This window comes from Girardinichthys multiradiatus, chromosome 8 (assembly GCF_021462225.1).
Source record: "Girardinichthys multiradiatus isolate DD_20200921_A chromosome 8, DD_fGirMul_XY1, whole genome shotgun sequence".
In the NCBI taxonomy this organism is placed as follows: Eukaryota; Metazoa; Chordata; class Actinopteri; order Cyprinodontiformes; family Goodeidae; genus Girardinichthys; species Girardinichthys multiradiatus.
Window position 1 is genome coordinate 31,978,440 of NC_061801.1, and position 26,119 is coordinate 32,004,558.

The 26,119-nt window shown below is 36.8% G+C and overlaps 1 protein-coding gene across 1 annotated transcript in view; it reads left to right on the forward strand.

Annotated features, from left to right (window-relative positions):
• The first annotated feature begins 5,598 nt into the window (after positions 1-5,598).
• Positions 5,599-26,119, forward strand: part of LOC124872946 (ephrin type-A receptor 5) — a 99,626-nt gene continuing 79,105 nt past the window's right edge. Inside the window, exons 1-2 of the mRNA XM_047373389.1 lie at positions 5,599-5,893; positions 16,709-16,773. Coding sequence (XP_047229345.1) covers positions 5,794-5,893; positions 16,709-16,773 — 165 coding nt within the window. The 5' untranslated portion in view covers positions 5,599-5,793. The remainder of the gene's footprint in view (positions 5,894-16,708; positions 16,774-26,119) is intronic.

Consider the following 26,119-nt stretch of genomic DNA (forward strand, 5'->3'; position numbering starts at 1 on the left):
GTTTTCAGACCTTTTATCTGATTTAGTGTTAAATACAGATAAAGTTATTTTAGTGGGGGACTTTAACATTCATGTAGACGCTGAAAGTGATAGCCTAAATATAGCGTGTAATGCTATCTTAGACTCAATTGGCTTTGATCAAAACATTAACAAACCTACCCACCTTTGTCTTCATTCTCTGGACCTTGTGCTGACATATGGCATTGAGTGTAAAGACATAACAATATTCTCTCATAACCCTGTCCTGTCTGACCATTTCTTAATAACCTTTGAGTTTAATTTAACCGAGTACTCCACACCTGAAAGAAAATTTCATTATAGTAGATCATTATCAGGCGATGCTGTAACAACCTTTAAAGAATCTGTTCCACTTTTAATTTCCTCATTATCACTGAAAAGCACAGTGGAGGGCAATAATTCTGTTTCTGCCCCTTCGCAAATTGATTCTTTTGTTCATAGTGTTTCTTCATCATTGCGTGATGCATTAGACAATGCAGCCCCCTTGAAAAAGAAGGTAATCATTAATAGGAGGCTAACTCCTTGGTTTAATTCAGAGCTGCGTACTTTAAAGCACAATGTTAGAAAATTGGAGAGAAAATGGCGCTCTACACACCTAGAGGACTCCTTAATCTGGAAAACTAGCCTACTGTTGTATAAAAAGAGACTTCACCAAGCCAGAACAGTTTATTTCTCATCATTAATAGAACAGAGCAAGAATAATCCTAGGTTTCTCTTTAGTACAGTTGCTAAACGTACACAGTCATAGCTCTGTTGAGCCATCCATTCCCTTAGCTCTCAGCAGTCGTGACTTTATGGGATTCTTCTTAAATAAAATTGATTCTATAAAAAAAAAAATCTTTGACATACTCCTGAAGATGATTACTTCATCCTCAGCAAGTGAGACAACATTGGAAATAACTGCAGAACCTGATTTGTGTTTGGACTGTTTTGATCCTGTGAAGCTTCCTGAGTTATCAGAAATTTTAGCTTCATCTAAACCTTCAACTTGTATGGTAGACCCAATCCCAACCAAATTATTTAAGGAAGTGTTCCCTCTGATTACCAGCCCCATTTTAGATATGATTAATCTATCTTTAGTAAATAGATATGTACCACAGGCTTTTAAGTTAGCTGTAATTAAACCTTTACTTAAGAAACCTTCGCTTGATCGAGATGACTTGAAAAATTACAGGCCTATATCCAATCTTCCATTCTTATCTAAAATTCTTGAGAAAATTGTTGCTAATCAAATGTGTGAGCATTTATACAGCAATGACCTGTTTGAAGAGTTTCAGTCAGGTTTCAGAGCTCATCATAGCACTGAAACAGCTCTGTTGAAAGTCACTAATGATATTCTTATGGCCTCAGACAATGGACTTGTGTCTGTTCTGGTTCTGTTAGATCTCAGTGCTGCATTTGATACAGTCGATCACAAAATTATCTTAGAAAGGCTGGAATATGCTGTAGGGATCAGGGGAACAGCGCTAGGCTGGTTTAAATCTTATCTGTCTGACAGATTCCAGTTTGTTCATGTAAATGATAAATCATCTTTAAACTCCAGGGTTAATTGGGGAGTACCACAGGGCTCAGTACTTGGGCCAATTCTCTTTACTATATATATGCTTCCAATAGCTCAAATTATTAGGCAGCATGGGATAAATTTTCACTGTTACGCTGATGATACTCAGCTTTACTTATCCATAAATCCTGATGAGCCCAACCAGTTAGATAGACTACAAGCATGTCTTGAAGATATAAAAACTTGGATGATGTTAAATTTTTTGCTTCTAAATTCAGACAAGACAGAAGTTGTCATCTTTGGACCGGAGTCTTTAAAAAAGAAACTGCTTAGTCAATCACTTAACCTGGATGGCATTAAATTGACCTCTGATAATAAAGTAAAAAACCTTGGTGTTATTTTTGACCAGGACATGTCATTTAAATCCCATATTAAACAGGTTTCTAGGATTTCCTTCTTTCATCTCCGGAACATTGCCAAAATTAGAAATATTCTATTTAGGAGTGACGCTGAAAAACAAGTCCATGCATTTGTTACTTCAAGGCTGGACTATTGTAATTCATTACTATCAGGATGTCCACAAAATGCAGTTAAAAGCCTTCAGCTGATTCAAAATGCTGCAGCAAGAGTTCTGATGAAAATTAAAAAGAGAGATCATATTTCTCATATTTTAGCTTCCCTTCATTGGCTCCGTTAAATCCAGAATAGAATTTAAAATTCTCCTCCTCACATATAAAGCCCTTAATGATCTAGCTCCATCATACATCAGAGATCTGAGTGTTCCATATGTTCCTAACAGAGCACTTCGTTCTCAGACTGCAGGTTTACTGGTGGTTCCTAGAAGTTCTTCTCTAGAAGTAGAATGGGAGGCACATCCTTTAGTTATCAGGCTCCTCTCCTGTGGAACCAGCTCCCAGTTTTAGTCCGTGAGGCAGACACCCTGTCTACTTTTAAGGCTAGGCTTAAAACTTTCCTTTTTGATAAAGCTTATAGTTAGTGGCTTAGTTTATCCTGAGCTATCTTCCTTATTTTTTACCTCCGTCTTCTTCCCTCCCTGTTGGTTGGAGTAAGGGGGAGTCAGGTTTAGCCTAAACCGGCTCAGTTATGGTTGAGGTGCAAACACACCCTCCATTTCTGCTACCTGTATGACCCCTTCTCTTTTCCAATGGTTATAATCAGTCTGACAGAGGGAGGTATCCCAATCATTGTGGTTTTTAGTATAACAATGACCATCAGTGGGACCCTTTGTGATGTGCCTTGAGACGACATTGTTGTAAATAAGCGCCGCTTAACTAAATAATCTGAACTGAAACTATCTGTGTAGTTATGCTGCTATAGGCTTAGGCTGCTGGAGGACATAATGACCACTTTCACCCTCTTCGCTACATTCTCACACTACTCTCCAATTTTGCATTATTTGCTGTTATTTCAGCTTTTAACTTTGTTCTCTCTTTTCTCTTCCTAGAAGCTACACCTGGACTGGCTCTGTGTCTGCCTGTGACACCTTTCTGGAGAGGGGAATCGTCCGAGCTTCTGCTGCCAACAACTTTATGCTCACCCTCTACCGATGATCCACATAGCCCTGTCTTTTAGTGTTTAACCCTTTCTCTCTCCTAGACATGGAAATTGACTGAGCTTTTACTGTGACTAACTTTATGTGCTCTCTTTCAGACTCTAACCTTGAAAACTGGCTCAGAGTTTATTTGTTCTTTCTTTCTAGGTGAAACGACTAAAGGAGCTACATCCATTAGCATTTACTTTTCCTTCCCATAGAAAGTACTTCTGGATCAGTGCTTCTGTGTTCTTTTTGTGTCTCTGCTCTGTTCTCTCAAACCCCACAGTCTGTCGTGGCAGATGGCCGCTCACACTGAGCCTGGTTCTGCTGGAGGTTTCTTCCTGTTAAAAGGGAGTTTTTCCTCTTCACTGTCGCTACATGCATGCTCAGTATGAGGGATTGCTGCAAAGTCAACGCCAGTGACTGTCCACTGTATCTACATGCTCATCCGGGAGGAGGGAATGCTGCAAGTCACTGACTGGATGCAATCTGCTGGGTTTCCTTAGATAGAAAAACTTTTTATCCAATTTGAATAAAAAGCTAACTCCAACTGCACTGTTCAATTGTTAGGATTAATTGGAATGTATGAACCTGACTGTTGTGAAGTGCCTTGAGACAACATTCATTGTGAATTGGCGCTATATAAATAAAACTGAATTGAATTGAATTTTCCAAAATGAATATACAAAAAAATGTTTTGTTTTTTTTCAGCAATAAAGTTGCCACAGATTTTCATTGAAAGGTACATCTTAACGGTCAATATTAATAGAAAAGCCTGTATTACATATCTAACACATACATTTTGCAACTTCTTCAGTAGCCTGAATATAACAAACAGTTAGTATGACTTTAAAAAAATGGGACAGGACCACAGAACACAAAAATAAAATCTGAAATGTGTGGTGTGCATTTGTTTTTATGTTCTCTAATAAATACTTTGAAGTACCATATTTCTCTGCAATTACAGCTTTGGTGTATTTCTGTTCCAGCTTTGGATATCTAGAAACAAACTTTTTGTCCATTCTTCTTCACAAATTAGCACAATAATTGTCAGATTGTACTGCCATTCTAAACAATGACAATGATTTGATCTAAGCCATTTTATTGTAGCTCTGGAGTAGATTTTTTTCTCATGATTAGCCTGTTTTTTTATCCATTCGCCCATGAACTGACAAGTAGACCTGTCTCTAGTGTAGAAAAGCATTACAGCAAGATGGTGCCACCACCATTTTGGAAATGTATTTGAGGGTAATGCGCTTTATTCAGCCACACTTAGGGGTTTTAAATGTAGGCTAAGACTTATATTTTGGATCAAATCTGTTATATCCTCTATATGGTTGGTGGCAGCCTGCAAACCGGGTCTCTTAGGCTTTCTTTCATGAGTGCCAGATTTGTGAAGTGCGTCATTTATAGATTGACGATTGACAAATTCCCTCACCTGAGCTGTGGATCTCAGCAGCTCCTCCAGAGTTACCATGAGCTTTTTGGTTGCTGTGTGGATCAAAGCTCTCCTTATCTGCTCTGGCTGAATATGTCTTGGTAGGTTTGCAGTTATGCAATACTCTTCATTTGAGATGATGAACAGCGCTCTATGGGGAGCTCAAAACTCTTTTAGAACCTCTACCTGCTTTAAACTTCTCCATAGCTATATACCTGACCTTTCTGATGTGTTCTTCTCCTGTTTGCTCACTGATATTTTCTAACAAACCTCTGAGAACCGCTGCTTTTGTACTGAGATTAAAAACAAACAGATTTAGTCTATTTACCAGTGAGGTACATTTTGCAAGCAATATCTTGCATCGGATTTTACTTAAGGTTGTCAGAGTAAATTATTTTAAATACATGCATTCCATTCTTTTCACTTTATTCAAAGTTATGCATTGATTACTGTTGTTCTATAAGATAAAATCTCAATAAATTAGGTTTGTGGTTGTAAGCAAACCATGAAAAAGATCATGGGTATGAGTACTTTTGCAAGGCGCTGTAAATTGCTTTCCATAGTTTTAACTCAGAATAGTTTTGTACACGGCAATTGAGTTAGATTTATTACAAAATTACCGCAAATATGGATTCAGAATCATTCTTCACAGGAGGTTTTGAACACATCTGCAATGTTGCTTCTTAATCGTAATTGCTTATTAGGTGGGCTAATAAACTAAACCGTAAATTATTTCTGATACAATCTGACAATTCTATCATCAGTTTTATCTGATAATAACCCTTATTGTATTGTTTGCTTTTCCAGAAGGACTCAGCAAATTGTAAAGCTTTTCATCAAAAAGCTCCGTGTTGCTCCTATACATACAATCAGAAGGGAAGTCAGAGATACATTAACTTAATGGAACAAGAAAGTAATGGCCGGAGAACTAAAGAAAAGAGTAAGAACCGACAACAGCAGTCCTACGGCAGCGGGATTCACCTGTGGGTGGTCTGTGATTGGAGAGACCTTGCGCTTTTACTCCGCCCTCCGGCGCGCTGCCCGCCTCCCCCAAACCAGAGCGCAATCCACTCCTCATTACCGTCCTCTGGTCGCAGCAGAACATGAGCTCCAATCTCCGCAACCAAATAATGAACAATACAGATGGTTTTCACACGGTTTCCCGTCTGATCCTGACTGACGCTGTTGTTGTTTAGGGAAGACCTGTCACGTTAACCGGTTTTGATTTATATATATAAATATATATTTTATTTATTTTATTTTATTTTTTTTGGATGCGCCATGCAATCTCGCTGGTGGAGTTGTGGGATTCGGCCGGTGGCATGGACGTGGACTTGGAGTCTGGCAGTGATCGGAGCGTGGTGCATCCCCGCAAATGAAGGTAAAGCGGCACGGACACGCTCTGGGGTTACTGACACCAATCCTGATCTTTAATTGGCTCTGAAAAGTCGGATCGGGTTAAAGGTTTACAGCCTCTCTCAAGTGTTCTTAGCCGTCAAGCTCATGTGTTGATATAACTCTCAGGATGCTTGTCAAAAGAATGGGCTTGTCTAGTATCAATGAAGTTGGTACATTTATGACAGTTGTTCCACAAGCCTCTGATTATGTGTTCCGACACGATAAAAGACCTTTGAACAGAACATGTCCCTGTCAGATAACCACCGTACTTGGACATGGTAGCAGAGGCGCATAAAACAGCAGAAATGTCTGGATCAGTCTTTTACATTTTCCTGGAGCATGTCAACTATTTAGATTACTGCATTACAACAGCCCCAGTGCGCTCATTGTCTTTCCAGAATTTACCTCATCATGATATCATTAAGAAAAGTTTTAAAATAACATTGATTTCTCAGTTTTTTTCTTCCCCGCTTCTTACATGCCGACTTGAGGTGTAGCCTTTGTGTGTTTAAAAACAGAGCTTACCCTGGTAAAAAAAAAAAAAAGTTAAGAGTTTAACCAATAAAATTCTTTTAACAATGTGCATGCATTTTATTTGGGTTTGTTTCAGTCAATATTTCTGAGTAGAAATTATGTAAGTTTAAAAACCATATTTTTAATTTGCTTACTAATCAGCAAAAATAGTTACTGACAAAGAACAGGAATGTGCTTGTTGTTAAAGCATAAAACATTACTGATCTAGTAATAGACTTTTGAAATCTCCTCTAACAAGGTTGTGTAGCTCTGCAATATGTTGTATCACAATCACCAGTGCAATTTCATTGTGTTCACTAAGGCAATCAAGCTTGACTGCTTGGATGCAATATGTCGAAGACCATAATAATTTTGGTTCCATGGGATCAAAATGTGCTTGGAAATAATATATCTGACCAGTTGGATGTATTTTACAGTCTTTTTACCCCCACTTCCGATCTAGATCACAGAGATGCTCTAGGAGAGTAGTGGGGTCTTCATGATGTTGGAAAATAAAAAAAAAAGAAAGTGGGTTAGTTTCAATACATGTAATCATAACAAAATTCAACAATAATATCACAATTTGAAGTTTCCCACCTTCCCAGTGGTATCAAAACTAGAGCTGCAGCAATCAGAATCTGCCTTTTTTTTTTTTTTTTTTGTGATTGACAGGTCTGACATTGAAATTTTGGTTTTGTCCTATTCATTAAGTTCCTCTAAAAAAAGACCTCCCTCTACTTTCAACAGCATGTACTATGATATACTGTTTTGAACTAATTAATTGCATAAAGATTAGGGACATATGATTTGATGCAAAAATGAGGATGATCTCATAATGTCTTCATTTTTTGCTGGATTTAAAACTACCATCTCTGTCAGAAATCCTGCAGCGCATTATTTTCTCTCTGCATCTTAAAGTCCTTAGAAAAAAGAATGGGGATCAGTAGGTGATACCTTAAAAAATAACTGGAAATTGGTGTTGGCCAGCAAAACCCTGATTGGTGCGTCTGTAATGTTAGCCTTTTTCCTAACAGCTAAAATGTGTTTTTCATTGGCAATGAAGCATGCCAAAGCTTTGGCACTAGCATTTTCTCTAAACATGTCAAAGCTGTATATAAACTGAAGTTTTTGCTGCTGCGAAGAAGCTTTCTCAACTACAAGTCTTATCAGAGTTCCTAATCCTAAGTTTATATATTTATTGACATTATACAGCCCATATAAACAAATCTGCCTTAGAAGTTGCACATGATGAATGAGATTGACTCATCTTACATCTTCAGTTGAATTTAATGGTTAAGTATGGTCAAAATAAATTAGCTAATTTTATTAGAATTTAATTTATTGCATTTTTTATTTACAGACTCATTTTAATGGCTATTATTTAACAACCTTTAAAACTACTTTATATGGTTTCATATTTTAATTTATCCCCAAAAATGTTGTTTGTAGCTTTCTAACTGCTGCATTCTGAGATGGACCTAAACTGGACTAGATATATTTTACATTATATGTTATGATCTCAGATATTAAAGGTTCAAATGGAGACACTTAAATTTCAACAATGTTATCAGTGTCCAAACAACACAACGACAATGGGGGAGGCTCATCCTCCAGCCAGAATGGCATGTAGTTCAGTACACAGACATATTTTAATCTTATCTTCTACCTGAAGATTTCTTGTCATAAGGAAAATGCCAACCATCTATATAGATTGCAATAAATCATATTCAGTACATCAGATCATTATTCTACTAAATCAAACGTCATCTAAAAACTATTGTTGGGCAAAATTGACAGAAAACAGACCCTGAAAATACTGCAAGATCCAACCTCGACAATATAGTGCATCCATAAGTCACCATTAACCTGATAAAGAGGTGAGATATGCCTACCAAACAGCTTTTAGAACTTCTTTTTTAATAGCTATCAACAAAGACATGGTGGAGTAATTTAAAATATTGGTTAATTCTTTTGAGGATGTTGAAATAAAAACAACTGTTTTTCAATTTAATTCAACTTTTTGTTCAAGTAAGAGTCAAAAAAAGATAGCTAAATATTTTTTAAAATATATTTGTAAAGACAGTCAATAAGATTGAACTCTAAATGCTGAAAAACTTTATAATGAGTATTTCATATGTTGTTAAATAAATTAAAAGAAAACATTTTTAGTGTTTTCTTTTTGTTTTTGATGACAACTGGCTTATTTGTATATAAAATGAGCAGAACATGGAAGTTAACTCTAAATTACATTGAAACAAATACAAATGATATTGGGTCTGATCTTGAGCAAGAAAAGATTTATGAGCTTTTGACATCAAATATTACTCTTTTTTTTAACAGTTATTAACCTCGAAATTGTGACAGAGGAAATACATTCAAGCAACTATTAACGTTCTCCACTCATTAAAAGGCTGTCATAAAAAGACAGAACTTTAAAAAAAGAAAAACACAACACTGATTCAAGCATTCTAATTTGGCAACATAGGAAGAGAAACAGCCTGCTAAATTTGAAGCTACCAATCACATGCTAACTTTAGTTTGAAAGGACAACGTTATCTGTTTGCCAATTAGTGATGCACAATATTCCAAAATCATGCAATGATTTTTACCTTTCCTAATATCTCTATCATATGCAGCTTGATTTTTAAATGTCCTTAATCTGTAAAATTACAAAAGTTTTAGTGAACTTTAATGCACACTTGCATATCTGCGAAGAAACATAGAAATGTGACAATTGTTAGCAGGGTTTTGCTGGTTGAATGAAGCTACAGTGCCTTGCGAAAGTATTCAGCCCTCTTGAACTTTTCAACCTCTTGCCACATTTCAGGCTTCAAACATAAAGATATTAAATTCTAATTTTTTGTGAAGAATCAACAACAAGTGGGACACAATCGTGAAGTGGAATGAAATTTATTAGATGTGTCAAACTTTTTTAACAAATAAAAAACTGAAAAGTGGGGCGTGCAATATTATTCGGCCCCCTTGCGTTAATACTTTGTAGCGCCACCCTTTGCTGCAATTACAGCTCCAAGTCGCTTGGGGTATGTCTATCAGTTTTGCACATCGAGAGACTGAAATTCTTGCCCATTCTTCCTGGCAAAACAGCTTGAGTTCAGTGAGGTTGGATGGAGAGCGTTCGTGAACAGCAGTCTTCAGCTCTTTCCACAGATTCTCGATTGGATTCAGGTCTGGACTTTGACTTGGCCATTCCAACACCTGGATACGTTTATTTGTGAACCATTCCAATTGTAGATTTGGATTTATGTTTTGGATGATTGTCTTGTTGGAAGATAAATCTCCGTCCCAGTCTCAGGTCTCTTGCAGACTCCAACAGGTTTTCTTCCAGAATGGTCCTGTATTTGGCCCCATCCATCTTCCCATCAATTTTGACCATCTTCCCTGTCCCTGCTGATGAAAAGCAGGCCCAAACCATGATGCTGCCACCACCATGTTTGACAGTGGGGATGGTGTGTTCAGGGTGATGAGCTGTGTTGCTTTTACACCAAACATATTGTTTTGCGTTGTGGCCAAACAGTAAAATTTTGGTTTCATCTGACCAGAGCACCTTCTTCCACATGTTTGGTGTGTTTCCCAGGTGGCTTGTGGCAATCTTTAAACTAGACGTTTTATGGATATCTTTGAGAAATGGCTTTCTTCTTGCCACTCTTCCATAAAGGCCAGATTTGTGCAGTGTACGACTGATTGTTGTCCTATGGACAGACTCTCCCACCTCAGCTGTAGATCTCTGCAGTTCATCCAGAGTGATCATGGACCTCTTGGCTGCATCTCTGATCAGTCTTCTCCTTGTTTGAGATGAAAGTTTAGAGGGACGGCCGGGTCTTGGTAGATTTGCAGTGGTCTGATGCTCCTTCCATTTCAATATGATTGCTTGCACAGTGCTCCTTGGGATGTTTAAAGCTTGGGAAATCTTTTTGTATCCAAATCCGGCTTTAAACTTCTCCACAACAGTATCTTGGACCTGCCTTGTGTGTTCCTTGGTCTTCATGATGCTCTCTGCACTTTAAACAGAACCCTGAGACTATCACAGAGGAGGTGCATTTATACAGAGACTTGATTACACACAGGTGGATTCTATTTATCATCATCAGTCATTTGGGACAACATTGGATCATTCAGAGATCCTCACTGAACTTCTGGAGTGAGTTTGCAGCACTGAAAGTAAAGGGGCCGAATAATATTGCAGGTCCCACTTTTCAGGGTTTTATTTGTTTAAAAAGTTTGACACATCCAATAAATTTCATTCCACTTCACCATTGTGTCCCACTTGTTGTTGATTCTTCACAAAGAATTAGAATTGTATATCTTTATGTTTGAAGCCTGAAATGTGGCAAGAGGTTGAAAAGTTCAAGGGGGCCGAATACTTTCGCAAAGCACTCTATAACATTTTTGTTTTTAAATTTTATGTGATACCATGAAACTGTGGTATTGTTCCAGAACTCTGAGAATTTTATAGCTGCCTATGCCTACCTGTGAACTACTTATGGAAAAATATTGCAAAGTTAGGTAAAAGGGGCTAAGTGTATTGTTTGAGGGCTTTTGTTGGCACAGTGAGCAGGATTTTAATAGCGCCAGATGATGGGTATTGTTCGTAGCTGTTAGACAGCATTACTTTATCCTGGAAATGGGGACATTCATCAGTCTGCATGTTCGTTCTATGATCAATCTATTTGGTCAAAGTTTAGAATCACAAAAGTGACTCCCAGTGAGTGGCCTTTTAAACAGCTTGGAAGGGGGTCTGCCGCGCATCTTTCAGAAGTCCTGCGACATTGTGTTGGTTTATGCCTTTGTTTCTGGATCCCAAGGGTTGAAATTGTTGCACCAGGGGTTCAGGAATTACCTTTTTGTACTTAATAGGATGAGACACAGTTTGTCACCATTCGGAATAATATAAAAATAGTCTTACCAAAAGCATACATGCAGGTAATCACTAAAGGGGTTCGGTGTCCTCAATAATATGAGGTTTAGACTTATAGATTAATCAGCATGCAACAGTAAAAAGAGACCAAAATTCTGTGAAACACATTGACATTTGATATTTTCTCATTGTTTTCTTTGTTGTCTCCAATTATGAACCGTCTTTCTATGTCATCATTTTTACAATTTGGTCTCTTAAAATAGTTTTCATTTTTCACAAAATATTGACTATGTAAAGTAAGAGTCAGACATTAAACACAAATTCTAGATTCAATTGGCTAATATTTGGACTGCGATAGATAATCAAAGAATTGCATGCATAATTGCAGGAAGAGCACAGCCCATAATTAAATCAACCTGTTCTCTCATTTAACTAATTTATTGTAACTGAAGAGGGAAAAAACCCATTAGCCTAATGTACAATCACATGATTTATCTTCTTGGAAATCTTTATTTTGCCAATTTACACATCTTACATTTTTGTCCTAATATCAGCATAACTTTGTCCTGGTATGTAAATTAAGGTACTGCAACAAAATGTATCACCTAGTCAAATAGAATATGTCTCATACACAGGTGTTTTGTCAATAAATTAGAGTATAATTTAAAAGTTAATTTATTTCGCTAATGCAATTCAAATACTGAAACATATAGATTTATTACACAAAGATTGATGTTTTTCATATATTTACTTCTGTCAATTTTTATGATTATGGCCTACAGCTCATACTAACTAAAAATTTGGCTCCTCTGAAAATGTTAATTTTACATAAGACAAATAAAGTCAAGTATGATCAAGGTTCCTTTTGCATAAATTGCTGCATTGATGATTGTGGCATGGTGAAAGATGTTGCAGAAGATCAAATTCATCATAGCAGGATTGAGAGAAGTTTAAATCTGCCTGTATGTGTGTTAAAGAAAGAGCAGATGGGGAGTAGACCCCTTAGCCAAAAACAATCAAAGCCAGCAAGTTAATGTCACAATCTAATTGCAGGATGTATAGAAAGGTAGAAACAGTCTAGGAGCAAGTGTTTAGAAAGAAATGACATATAGTGTGTCTTTACACAGATTACACAGGGAAAATGTGTTAAAAATCATTAAGGTGAAATTGGAACTAATGAGCCCATCCTAAGTGCTCTTACTAATATCAAATTTTAATCTAAGTGTAAAGCTTTAGCATATTCAGAACAGAAAATCCCCTCACTCTTCACTATATTTCAAATCTCTGTCCTTGATGTAATGTTGCTTGAAACTTTAAGTCGCTCTGTGCGTTTAGTACTGATGACTTTTAATAACACAGTCTTGCAGTTGCTTGTCATTGCTGAGCTCCGACTGGTCGGGTTTTATACTTGGAGAGCGGGGGAGAGAGTGAAAGAGGTAACGTATCCCTTATGATCTAGTTCAGTATCACTTAGCTGTTCTTTATGGCCTAATTAGATGTCTAATCGCCTCCTAAGGACATCTTTTATTATTCTCAGCAGAGTTGTGGAGACAGCAAGACGCGGGTGAGGGGGAAGTGTACTTCTTTTACAGTGCTAGCCTTGTCCCCGTGCTTTGTTGTGCTCTCAGGTCTGCAGGTGTTTTATGAATAGCTTTCCTTTTGTTTGCATTCAGGGTTGGCTGTTCTTTTTCACAATGCTTATCACACCATTTATGAACTGTAAAGATTATGCATGTAGATTACAAACCTCAGGTGGTTATAACTGGTCGGCTGTTTCTTTTACTAAACCTTATGCAATAGTGATTGCTCTCATTTTTACGCTTTAGGGAGTTTTAAACAGAATTCGTTATTTACATCAGACTCTAGTGTGAAAGTGATTTGTTTTCAACAGGTGGATTGTCTAATTTTTAACTAAGCAGCCCTATAATGTCGAACTATTTCAATACCATAACTTAAACATTACTGTTTATTAGGACTGCAGCTAATTATTACTTAGGACTAGTACACGTTTTACTGCACTGTGTCAAGGTTGCACCCCATTCAATCTCACCCTGATGCCTACACTACCAGATAAATTGGTAAATTAAAAATACTGATACATTTGAAAATACTTTTTTGGCTTATTTGATGAGCTCAAATTCAAACACTGAAATATTTTCTGTATACCATTAAACCTGACCTGGATTATTCTAAATTTACAGTTATTTGATTAACCTTAATTTTCTTATAATATATAATATTTATTTATTGTTTTTAACACACCTAAATATGTTGACAGTCAGACTATGTACTCGTGGAATCAAGTTTAATAAGTTTTTTTTTGACTAAAGATTTTAATAAAAATCAAGAATTAAATTCTATGGCTATCACAAATCCAGAGATGAAATAAAAGTCAGTGTCAGCTAAAACAGATTATTTTAAAAGTTTTTGTTGGCAGTGGTGGCGGAATATGGAATAAACTCATTTAATTTTGGAGAAGTGTGTAAATAAACAGGCTTATTGCTTATTAAGTATTATTGCTTCTTGCTGTTTTGTTGTTTGTAGAGTTACACTGAAGACCAATATAAATAACCGGGATATTGGCTTGCCATGCTTTTTTTTTGAAAAGGCTAAACACCCTAACAACAATAATGGGTGGCGCTGCTTTCCAAGATGGCATCTTGTGAATGAGAGAAATGAGAGTGATGGCTAAACACGTAAGGGCAGGACGAGTGTGAGGCACCTCAGCTCCAAACTCACCAAAACGTTTTATTAAAAGGACTTTAAAGCAGTATGAGGGGAAATTTCAAGTCTTGAAACTATTAAAAGGCCCATGCCTAAGATCAGGCATGGAAGCTGCTGAACAGATGACAAATTTATTTTAACAAAAATTTGTTTTGTCCAAAAGTGGAGCAAACGTTTCACAAATCACAAGTATTTTAGGTGATCAGTGTAGCTCATCCATATAGTCCTATGCTTAACTCTAAGGTGGTTGAAATGCCAAAAAAGCATTTTTAGTGTTTCCTTTGTGCTTTCACAATTCGTAAACAGTAATTGTTTTTAGTACATGTTTCATAAATCTCACACTGTGTTTTAAAGAATTACCATTCAGTGCAGAAATGATTTAATTAATGTATTTTAGATAATCAGACTCTGTCCAGATTGTTTAATCTGGTCATTCAAAAGACACCACATGAAAAGTTATTGTTTGCCAAAATCAAGGCAATAGATGAACTACATTGTTTCTTACTTTAAAATAGAGTCTCAAAGTTTGATACTGAAATTTTCAAGCTTTGAAGTTGAATTTCCTATCTGGATCCCATGATAACACTTGCACCTACTTTACCAGAAGTACTCGCTTACTGACACTGACTGGATAGCATGTCACTTTAACAAGAAGTATCCTGGTGATCATGAGATCTTGTATGATAAGATCTCACTACACTCCTACAGTTTAGTTTTGAAAAATTCAGTCCAATTTTAAGTAATTAAGATTTTGAACAAGAGCTGAACAGAAACAGTTCAGATTCCTTAAAGGAGGCCTTTTTGTTAAAAAGCAAATTGGACTGCAACTTAAGTGTTGTCTTATTTGCTTATTTACCGCTGCTGCTAGCATGTTTGCAAGCAGAACTGAAAGGTACTTGCTATCCCTTGTTGCATGAAAATGCTGAAATTTAATGGTTGGTGTGTTTAATTATTGTAACTCGCTAGCCTGTACAGAGTTGCTCTGCAGAGCTACTGTGGAAGGACAATTCAGCTTTGCACAGTTTGAACTCAACTACCTGACAGACAATGGGGATGAAACTGCCTCTGAAACTTCATGTAGTTAATTGCATTTAAGCAAAAAAAAAAAATATTTCAGTTGCATGCAACATGTGACTAACACAATTTGACCTGGTCAATTTTTTGTATTTAAAGTCATCGATTACATACATACAATTGTTGCAGCCCCACTCTTTATGAGGTTTTACAATCACACTGGATGTATCTTCAAGTTTTAAACATGACAAAAGGCTTTAAAAAAAGAGTAAAGTCTTGAAGTCACAAATTAAGATGCAGACCCTAAGACAGCTTGCTTATTTTTTCTGTTATTGTCAGTCCTTCCCTGCTTCAATTCATTGCAAGTCTAATAAAATGTGCATTTACATGACAGATGATTGCCTTGAATGTTTATTGTTAGATTACACAAATATTATCAAAGAACAGATAAAGCATATCAAACTCCAAAACATGAGTTGCTTTTATGACACTGTAAGCTGCTGCAAATGGAGACAAACTCAGGAGCCGCCAGAAAAGCCATTCATCATATGTTTGTAATTGATGAGGGGCTAGTTAAACTGCTGCTGAGAGTTTGTCCTGACCCAGCCATCTGGAAAAAAGGCTTCAGGCCTTGTCAAAGTCAGTTAAGTCTTTACACCTGCCTGTTTCTCCCACAGCTAGTGTGTTTACAGCAAGAACTGTCTGCTCGTTAACGTGCACTGAACCATACCCACCAGCCAGCAAAGACAAGTTGCAGCTGGATGACATACTCACTTTGATTTTTGAAGTCCAACAAAGTGCATTTAAAACCTCCCACTATGAGGTCATGATCACCACAGTTAGATCCTAGTTTTTGCCAAAACCTTCGTTAATTTTGCTGCAGAAGAAACATGCAGACTGTGCAGTTAGAGGAAATAATTGACTGTACAGTTGCTGCATGGCCAAGTAGTTGCACTCTACAACTTTTTGGTGGAAAAATGTTTAGCTTTGCTTAAAAGAATAGGAATAGCTGCACATGTTGCTTTTTGTTGTGGACTAATGCACTTTTGTTATTAGGGTTATTTTAAATTCCCTTTAAAATTCCACATGAATTGTTGAATTTTTAGTTCTGGATAGAAATGAAGTTTTGATTGTAAAAACTTTGTAAAAGCATTGCTTTGTAATCAGTGTTTAATCTATTATTATGCTTGCATTTACAACTACCAATACCTTTTTCATCATCCCTTCTCAGTGTGAGCTTAAAATGTATATAAGATGTTGGCATCAAGAGCACTTAACATTCATCCAACCAACCAAATATATTATTACCAAGAAGAGCCTTAATGCACAGCACTAAAAATATACATTGTGCAGCTATGAAATCTGCACAACACTCAGGATCTGTGATTCACCAGCAGCAGCCCTCAATCTTTATAAGATGAATACTTGCAAAAATTGTTTATTTCTTGTTGAAAATCATAAAAAAACAAAAGATACACTGCCAAAAAAATAGAACACATCACAATACATGTCTGCATTGGAAATTATATTAATGTTTCATTTAAAGCTGTATTTTTTCAAATAGTATAAAGATTTATGTGTTTTGGTGTTTTGTTAGTTTTGTAAATCATAAATTTTTTTCAGTACATTCATGACTTGAGTTTGTTTCTCTTTTTCTCTTCTTGACATTAGTGAACCTGCTGGATTCTCGCTCTGTGATGGGAGACCTTGGATGGGTGGCTTATCCAAAGAATGGGGTGAGTCTAATTCTTCCAAAGGGGTTAAGCAGTTTTTTTTTTTAAGTCAGATTTAATTAAATTTAACATTGGCCTTTGTATCTTTAGTAGAAATGCAGAAGACATAAATTATTTTAGGTTTTCACTGAGCATACTAATATTTCTGTAAAAATATATGGGTCCATATATCAAAACATACCCCATACTTCCTATTTCATTATAAAGTTTAAGTGCTTCATTTGCTTTATCGAGGTTAAAGGTCATTTTATTTCTAGAAACCCTCAGTTCATTATTGGGTAAATTGAATTCATGAGTAAGATATTAAAAGTCACCGTGGAATAGATTATTCACAAGCCAGAAGTTGAATATCCATCTCCAAGTATTCCCAAAGTGAAGGCCAATTAGAGAACGACTCACTAAAGAATTGTAAAAATCTAATTTTATATTATAATATAATATGGTGTTTTTAAATAAGGAAGAAATCTTGCTTGAAGAAATAATATTTAGCCTAGAGTTTCAATGTTACCTCAATGATGTTGAATGTTGACCGTTGGTAACAACAAAATTTATATTTATCCCATAAATTCTTGGAAAAACAATATACCAAACCACCAAAGATTTGGCAATTCTTTATTTGGTTTAAAGCAAAATTATTTTGCACTTTTGTTTAACACAAATTAAAAATCTGTCATTGTCGTAGCTTTTACCGGTTTAAAGCAGGACAAGCCATCATACTGATGGTGCTGACTGCAGTGTTTTAACTCCTCTGGATATTCAAATCACGGTTCACTTTGAGGCTGTACACTATGTAGATGGGGAAGATAGTGCTGAAAAAGCAGGCATAGGTGTAATCATAATGATCAAGTGATTATGTTGACTGTGTGTGTCTGTGTATGTTTCTAACATCCAAGCTAGGCAGATAACGCAAGGTAGACAATATATATCTTTTAATAAAATCCTCATTACTTCTTCACACTTATTCATACTTTGAGATGGATATTAGGTTGTTTTCTATTTAATTTGTGTTATAAAATAGAAGTATTAACAAAATAAAAAGCAAGTAGTCTCTGTCAATGTATAAATGGTCTGGCTTTTATCAGCTTCTAAAATTATACACCTAACGTTATAAGTATGCCCCAAAAACCCCAGACAATTACAAAACATGTAAAACCCTAAAATTTAAAAGGGTTGTATTTTCTGACACGTCTCACCAACAGAGTAATTATCCCTGTTTGGTGTGTTAAATAGCACATAATTGCAGTTGGCCAGTGCCGTTTATCTTCAGTGTTTGTATCCCATCTGTAGCCTACTCCCCCTCGACACACAAATGTCCATATTCACACTTTCAGTCTTGGCTGAATAAGTTGTCGAGCAGGCACCAAAACTATTTATCACTTGAAAGCTACTTTAGAGAGTCTGGCAGCTTTAAACTCTTCCTCTGCTTTGGTATGATCTTATCACCAGTGTTTTAAAAATATATCTCCATCAGAGCTCTGCACGTGGAACGCCATGCATGGGAAATGGCTGGTTGTCTGACTGATTAGGCTTGCCAAAACCAAAGCAACAAAAATAATAAATATCAAGATGCAAGGAAAAGTAATTAAATTAGACAAATAAGAATATGACGGCACCTTTTTCTAAAGGGTGACATTGGTGATGATAATACAGCACCCTCCGCATTTATTGGCACCTTTAGTAATGATTTGTAACACAAATAAATTATTCTTTTATTTTAGTTGTATGATCTCACTGTGTGTGGTGGCAAGTCTTGCAGCCATTTCCGAAATTCTAAAGATAAGCAAATCCTTACTTGCAGGACATGTTCTCTTATCTTTCCTATTTTAAATAGTGACTAAGATAAAAAATAAGCCTTAGTGTTGTATCATCATATTTATACACCAGGGAAATAGGAAATCATAAATTATTAATTGAAGGTTTATGTACACTATGTTCAACAAAGAATATATAAAAAAAGAATGGTAAATGGCCTGCACTTGAATAGCGCCTTATCAAGTCAGAGGACTCCAAAGAGCTTTACACTACAATCAGTCAGTCATACACAGATTCACACACTGACAATGGAAGGCTACATTGTTGCCACAGCTGCCCTGCGGCAGAATGACAGAAGTGGGGCTGCCATACAATCGCCACTGAGCCCTCTGACCACCATCAGCAGGCAAGACGGCTGAAATGTTCTGCCCAAGGACACAACAACTGAGACAGACAGAGCAGGGTTTTGAACCGGCATACTGTTGGCACAGCCAGAATAATTGTTGCATTTACTTTTAAAGTATTGTTTGAAGTGGACATTTTTAATTGGTGTGCACTCAACAAATGCACACCAATTAAAGTTTTTTTTTTCTCAAATTTTCTCAAACTTCCTCTTATTTATTACCAGATCCAACCAAGGCATCGGTTTTGCCATTATAGCCACTAGAGTGTTAAACAGGGATTTAAAAACTGATCTTTTTATGAGTGTGATCCTTCCCAACGTTCCCGACAGAGCAAAACAATCCCGTCCAGTACTTGGAACTCAAGCAAGAAGGCTAATGTGACCTGTCTCTTTTTTTCAAGATTTCAAGGTGTGCCATTCTCTTCTTAAGCAGTTTTCTTGGCTTGAAACTTAAAATTGTAGTTTTGTCTAAGAAAGTGACACGTTAAATTTTGTTACCTACCATAAATGTAAAGATAGTTCTGCTGAGATATGGTCTGGACTAGAATCAACACTAAAAAGTTTTTCTCAGACCAACCCTGGCAGCTAAATCTTACTGTAGAAGCCATTCATGCATGTTCCAGACAGACTGTTCAATTTCTGCTTGGTCGCTATGCATCTTTCTTGTCATTCAACCCCAAAACGTTTATGTGCTTTCTTCTGTTTTCCTTTTTTCAAATGTTCCATGGGCATAGATGTGGCACACATTCAATATGCTTAGCTTAAAAACAGAAACAAAGATGAGAACAGAAACCTGCATAAAAAAATAATGTTTTAAATCTAAAGTAAATTTGATGGCAGTGGCAGAAAAAAATCAGGGTGTAGCTTGAAATTGAGGAAAGCATTTTCTCATTTATATAGTAAATGTCATTTTTATATAGATAAAATATAAACATGAATGAAGTTTCTCTTTTTCATTGTTTTAGACTGATGAAAGAAGTCTGATAAATCATCACTAACAGGAGCATGATGCAAATAACCTCCCAGACATGTGATATACCAATTTGAGGGCTGATATGAGATGAGCTGAAAGCAGAGAGAATGGCAAATAGATGGAGAGCTGCCAGACTGTAAGAAAGTGACAGACTGTGTCAGTTGAAGTGTGTGAGCTCAAACTTGGGGCAAGAAAAGCTTTCTTTGACTTTAAAAATTTAAGTCCTGTTTTATTGTAGAGAATGTAAAATTTGCTGACATAGGTCCAAGTTAATGATGGGAAATGTGGAAAAAATGAACTTACCTATTAGTTTGTCCTTAAAAAAGTTTTAAAGATTTGTTAATTGAAGCATCCTTATATCCCCATCAAATGTTTGCCAATATACTATACCTTGGTTTCCTATGGTGCTTCACCATACATATGATATTTTAGCATGTTTAATTGATCTTAAACATATCCAAACATATGAAAAGGTTTTGTGCAATGAGTGTAACTGCTTAAGACATGCCATATATAGAGTAGAACACACATGCACATATATTATGCAAATGCTGTTATGACCCGATAAGAATGTTACCTAATTTCATACTATACTATGTAGACTCTACTGATGAAGACTTACTCATCTCAAGATGAAAAGCTTGGAGTGGCTGACCAGATGAACTGGACCTATTGTCACATCAGTTCAGCTACTAGGGTGCTTTTAGACTGTTCATAGTTTCAGCTTAAGATGGCCATTTTGGTTGTAGAAAGAAAAAGGAAATGATGTTGCAGCAAAAAGAAACATACTCAGTCCTGATGCATTACAACATTGTAAATTTAACTACCTTCATCAAATACACAAATAAAAAAATGTAATGGGACAACATTATAAAATTGTTCTTTCCATTCAAATTAATGGCAGGCACCAATTACTAATACTTTCTTCAAAAAGAATGTTTAGTTCATGTGAGATGGGACTTTTGTTTTGTCAACATGTGTTTTGAGCCTACTTCCACTGCTTTTTGTCCCCACATTGCTTTGCTGGAGATCACATGTAGATTGGTAAGGCTTTAGTTGTAGGACACAAGGTGATTGTTTTTTTATTTTCTAGATCTTCAAACACCATGAAGACATACAAATACTAAAAGATATTATGAACAGAAATAGACTTTCACCTTATAGATTAGATTTGTTGTTAGTTTCATTCCATTACAACCCATCAGTCCAGTAAATCCCCAAACCATTTCACTCTATATCCAAACATCAATAGGTGATGGTTGATGGGTTTGTAAAAGCCCTGCAACAAAGCAGAGTCCAAGAATGTAGGATTGACAAAAGAAGGCTGATGAAATGTGCTTTGTAGGCTTACTTCATATCAGCTTTTCTATTAAACCTTCACTAAAAGGATTCAAAAATATGACAGCTTGCTGTCAGGTGATGGGAGTAGACTAGTTTCAAAAAGTTCTATTCAGAATATATTTGATAACTAAAATTGAGATTCATGTTTAGAAAAACAGGTTACCTCAACATTTCTGTTAGGCCATGATGTCATGTAAATGAGGTCATCTTTACACAAATTTGCTTTAGCTAACATTTAATCCTACTATCACAGAATTATAAGAATTTGTTTCCCAACTCTAAATGCTGGAAGGCAAGGTTCAGAGCCTTTAAATTAGCAAGCTGGAAAACATGGTCAGTCACATTTAATGCACACACACACACATTTCACACTGTTCATAAATGTCTACATACTGCTATATTTTCTATTACTCTTTCATCTATCATGTTTGCATGTACTTTAAGCAGTGTCTGAGCTACCTAACTGATGTCATTGTGAGGTAATCAGTGAATTGTTTAGTCCTGCTTTGTCCATCAGTTTAGCTGCGTGAGACAAGAAAAACAGGCAAAAATTGCTCTAAATTTATTTAATTTGTGCTTCACATGACTGAACAGCTAGTCATAAAGGTCTCTTTCATCCAGCGTCTCTACTGATTCAGTGTGCTTAATTGAGCGGAGATGAGGAAGACAAGGCGAGCATCAAACATGCTGAGCACACTGTAGAAACCAGGCAGAGGTTGGGAACATGTGCAAAATGATGCCCAATGTCACCAACACCGCTGTTGCTGTTGAGAAAATGAAGCTGCTTTTTGAGAATGTTAAGGAGTTTTTATTTTTCAGATGCTGTTTTCATATTCAAGCGGTGTAGGGATACATTGAGCTTAGAAGATGAAGACATACAGGGGTTGGACAATGAAACTGAAACACCTGGTTTTAGACCACAATAATTTATTAGTATGGTGTAGGGCCTCCTTTTGCGGCCAATACAGCATCAATTGGTCTTGGGAATGACATATACAAGTCCTGCACAGTGGTCAGAGGGATTTTAAGCCATTCTTCTTGCAGGATAGTGGCCAGGTCACTACGTCATACTGGTGGAGGAAAAGGTTTCCTGACTCGTTCCTCCAAAACACCCCAAAGTGGCTCAATAATATTTAGATCTGGTGACTGTGCAGGCCATGGGAGATGTTCAACTTCACTTTCATGTTCATCAAACCAATCTTTCACCAGTCTTACTGTGTGTATTGGTGTATTGTCATCCTGATACACAGCACCGCTTTCAGGATACAATGTTTGAACCATTGGATGCACATGGTCCTCAAGAATGGTTCGGTAGTCCTTGGCAGTGACGTGCCCATCTAGCACAAGTATTGGGCCAAGGGAATGCCATGATATGACAGCCCAAACTATCACTGATCCACCCCTATGCTTCACTCTGGGCATGCAACAGTCTGGGTGGTACGCTTCTTTGGGGCTTCTCCACACCGTAACTCTCCCGGATGTGGGGAAATCAGTAAAGGTGGACTCATCAGAGAACAATACATGTTTCACATTGTCCACAGCCCAAGATTTGCGCTCCTTGCACCATTGAAACCGACGTTTGGCATTGGCATGAGTGACCAAAGGTTTGGCTATAGCAGCCCCGCCGTGTATATTGACCCTGTGGAGCTCCCGACGGACAGTTCTGGTGGAAACAGGAGAGTTGAGGTGCACATTTAATTCTGCTGTGATTTGGGCAGCCGTGGTTTTATGTTATTTATATACAATCCAGGTTAGCACCCGAACATCCCTTTCAGACAGCTTCCCCTTGCGTTCACAGTTAATCCTGTTGGATGTGGTTCATCCTTCTTGGTGGTATGCTGACATTACTGTGGCATTACTGTGGCTCTTGATACATCACAAAGACTTGCTGTCTTGGTCACAGATGTGGCAGCAAGACGTGCACCAACAATTTGTCCTCTTTTGAACTCTGGTATTTCACCCATAATGTTGTGTGCATTTCAATATTTTGAGCAACACTGTGCTGTTACCCTGCTAATTGAACCTTCACACTCTGCTCTTACTGGTGCAATGTGCAATCAATGAAGACTGGCTACCAGGCTGGTCCAATTTAGCCATGAAACCTCCCACACTAAAATGACAGGTGTTTCAGTTTCATTGTCCAACCCCTGTACATGACAAGAATTCCTTTTTTGTTGTTTTCACAAATCACAAATTTACAAATCACAAACTCTTAGGAGGACATGCCTTGAAAACAATTATGCCTTGGGACCAGTCTGTATTGCAGATGTTATGCCTAATTTTTTTTATGTCTAATTTTAAGGTGGTTCTAATGCCAATAAAACACATTAAAAATACAGTTTTTAAAAGACTAGAAATTAAGGTTTTTGTCTTTGAGAACACTGTGTGGAGTTATAAGAAATAAAACACACAAGAATATTGAATAGCAGAGATGGACAGGAAATGTAACAATAAGTAGTTAGGGGGAAAAGGGAAAAAAATGTAAGGATTGAAAAAAGAGTAGACGAGACTAAACATGTTGGACAACAAGAAGTCTTCGAAGGGTGGAGGTTGTATCTAAAGAAAAAAAACCTTTCAGTAGTGTTTCTAGGTTAGACCTAAGATCTGATAATTAAAATAGAGAATGGAGGGGACACAAAGGGGAACTCATGATAGACGTGGCTCGAATTAAAAAACCTTTGAACTGACACGAGTAGAAGGAAGAATGAAATGTGGACAAAAATAGAAAAAGGTGGCGAGGTGTTGTCTGCTTAAGGATCCAAAGGAACAGTTCTATTACAGTGTCACGTTGGTCAACGGTAATGGGTGGTAATAATAAGTTGCAGACGGCTTTACAGAATTAGAGCTGGGAGAGCACTCAGCCCAGCCACAGGGGGTCTGCTGATGGAAGCGTCACACAGCCAAACATTTTAAACTAAGAAAAACTCAATGCACACACTAATGAGGCTATGCAGGGATGCCTATAGGGACTGTTGTGTTGGAAAAGGGGGGGAGTAGGAAGTGGAAGGGAAGTAATGTGGAAGGTTAATGGTATGTATTTAAAACGTTTATCACTACTGGCACTTATTTTATTGGCTTTTATAACTTGGTTAAATTAAAGCAGAATTTTACCTTTATTGCATACTACAGCTATTCAAAACTATTTATTCAAAAGTAATTACATGTAATTCAGAAAGAGTAAAAATTACACTACCAAATCCCATACTTTCTGAGTAACCAAGCTTTTATTTTAAATTTTAAAGAAAAACTTTTAGCAAAGCCTTATAAATGTGATAAACTTCTAAGATTAACTGGTGTGTAAAGTCTTTTTTTTCCCCATCAGCACAAAGTTAACTCCATGGGTGGTCTTGACATGTTAGTCGTGTCATGCTGTGTACGAGGCTTTGTGTGTGTGACATCTGAAGACCCTAGCCTCCAGTGGCGATGTCAAAAAATAAGTGATCAAATATATACTGTTGTGTGTACATGTCATTGACTAAATATGCGCTCAACTTTTGTTCAGAATCAGCTTCTTATCACTGGTAACGACGCAGCTTTCCTCTCACTCATTCCAGCAGCTTCACAGTGCTTTAAACAGTGAGTTCAATAGCGAAGCACAAATGCTGGGCTTTGTCCCGCCCATTGGACGCTCAGCGTCTCTGGGGGTCTATGGGGCAGTGGGCTGGCCTCGGCTGGCCCGGACGCTCAGCTTCTGCGTGATGAATGGATGATCTGTCTGAGGCTGAATCCCTTTTTGATTGACAGCAAAATGAGCGAATCATCGATCTTGAAATTGAGCTTCCCCTCCTTGAAAGACCAGCATCTGCCACTGCTAGCCTCCCATAGTATGCAGACTGTTCCTAATGACGAGCAAGGACGTGGTGCATTGTTGTTTTTTGACTAATAGAAAATTTTGCTAATTTTCATATAATCTGTCTGTTTCTACTTATTGTAAAGCAAGTGTGTTACTCATCGAGTTTGTTTTGGGGTTTGCTTACTGTTCATTTCAAGTATGAAAATTTTATTGTAAAGTAGAACCAGACATATGTTAGTTATTAAATACTCTATTGAATACTCCTATTGATCAAATAAACATTTGCCATTCCAAACCTGGTTTGTAATTGCAGCCCGCTACGTAAAAGTCTACATTTTGATCACAGGCTCAACTCTCAAACCCGTGGTATCTCCTTCATTTAAAAAGTGGCAAAATTAATGGGATGAATGCATTAATAACAAACTGTAAATTAACCTTAAATTTGTCTTTAAAAGGAGACCAGGCTTGTCTTTTAATAACTAGAAGTGATCCAAAAGTTTGATCTATTTGATGTATTGAACTTATTTGTGTTAACTGTATTTATTTAAAAGTGAAGAGTCACAATCATGACTGCTGGACATTTCAGTGATATGGAATTTACTTATTATTCTTCTGGTATGACAAAAAAACCCAAAAAACTATTTTATTTATTTTATAAGTTTGTCATGGAAAATGTTTTTAATATGGTAGTACCACTATTATTTAATCATTTGTTCATCTAAGAAATAATAATTATTTGTAAATTTTAATTACTGATATTGTTACTACTGTTTTACATAATCTGCAGTGTGTATTGAACAATGTTGCCATAATAAAGCAATGGTTGCTGATAAAGCATTAAACACAAGCTAGTACTGCCACTGCTATTTAAATCTAGAGGCTGTGCCTTCCCTTTCCCTCTCAGAACTGTGCACACTCGCATCCATGCACATACGCACGTGGACAAAATTGTTGGTACCCCTCGGTTAATGAAAGAAAAACCCACAATGGTCACAGAAATGACTTGAATCTGACAAAGGTAATAATAAATAACAATTCTATGAAAATTAACAAATTAAAGTCAAATATTGCTTTTCAAACATGCTTC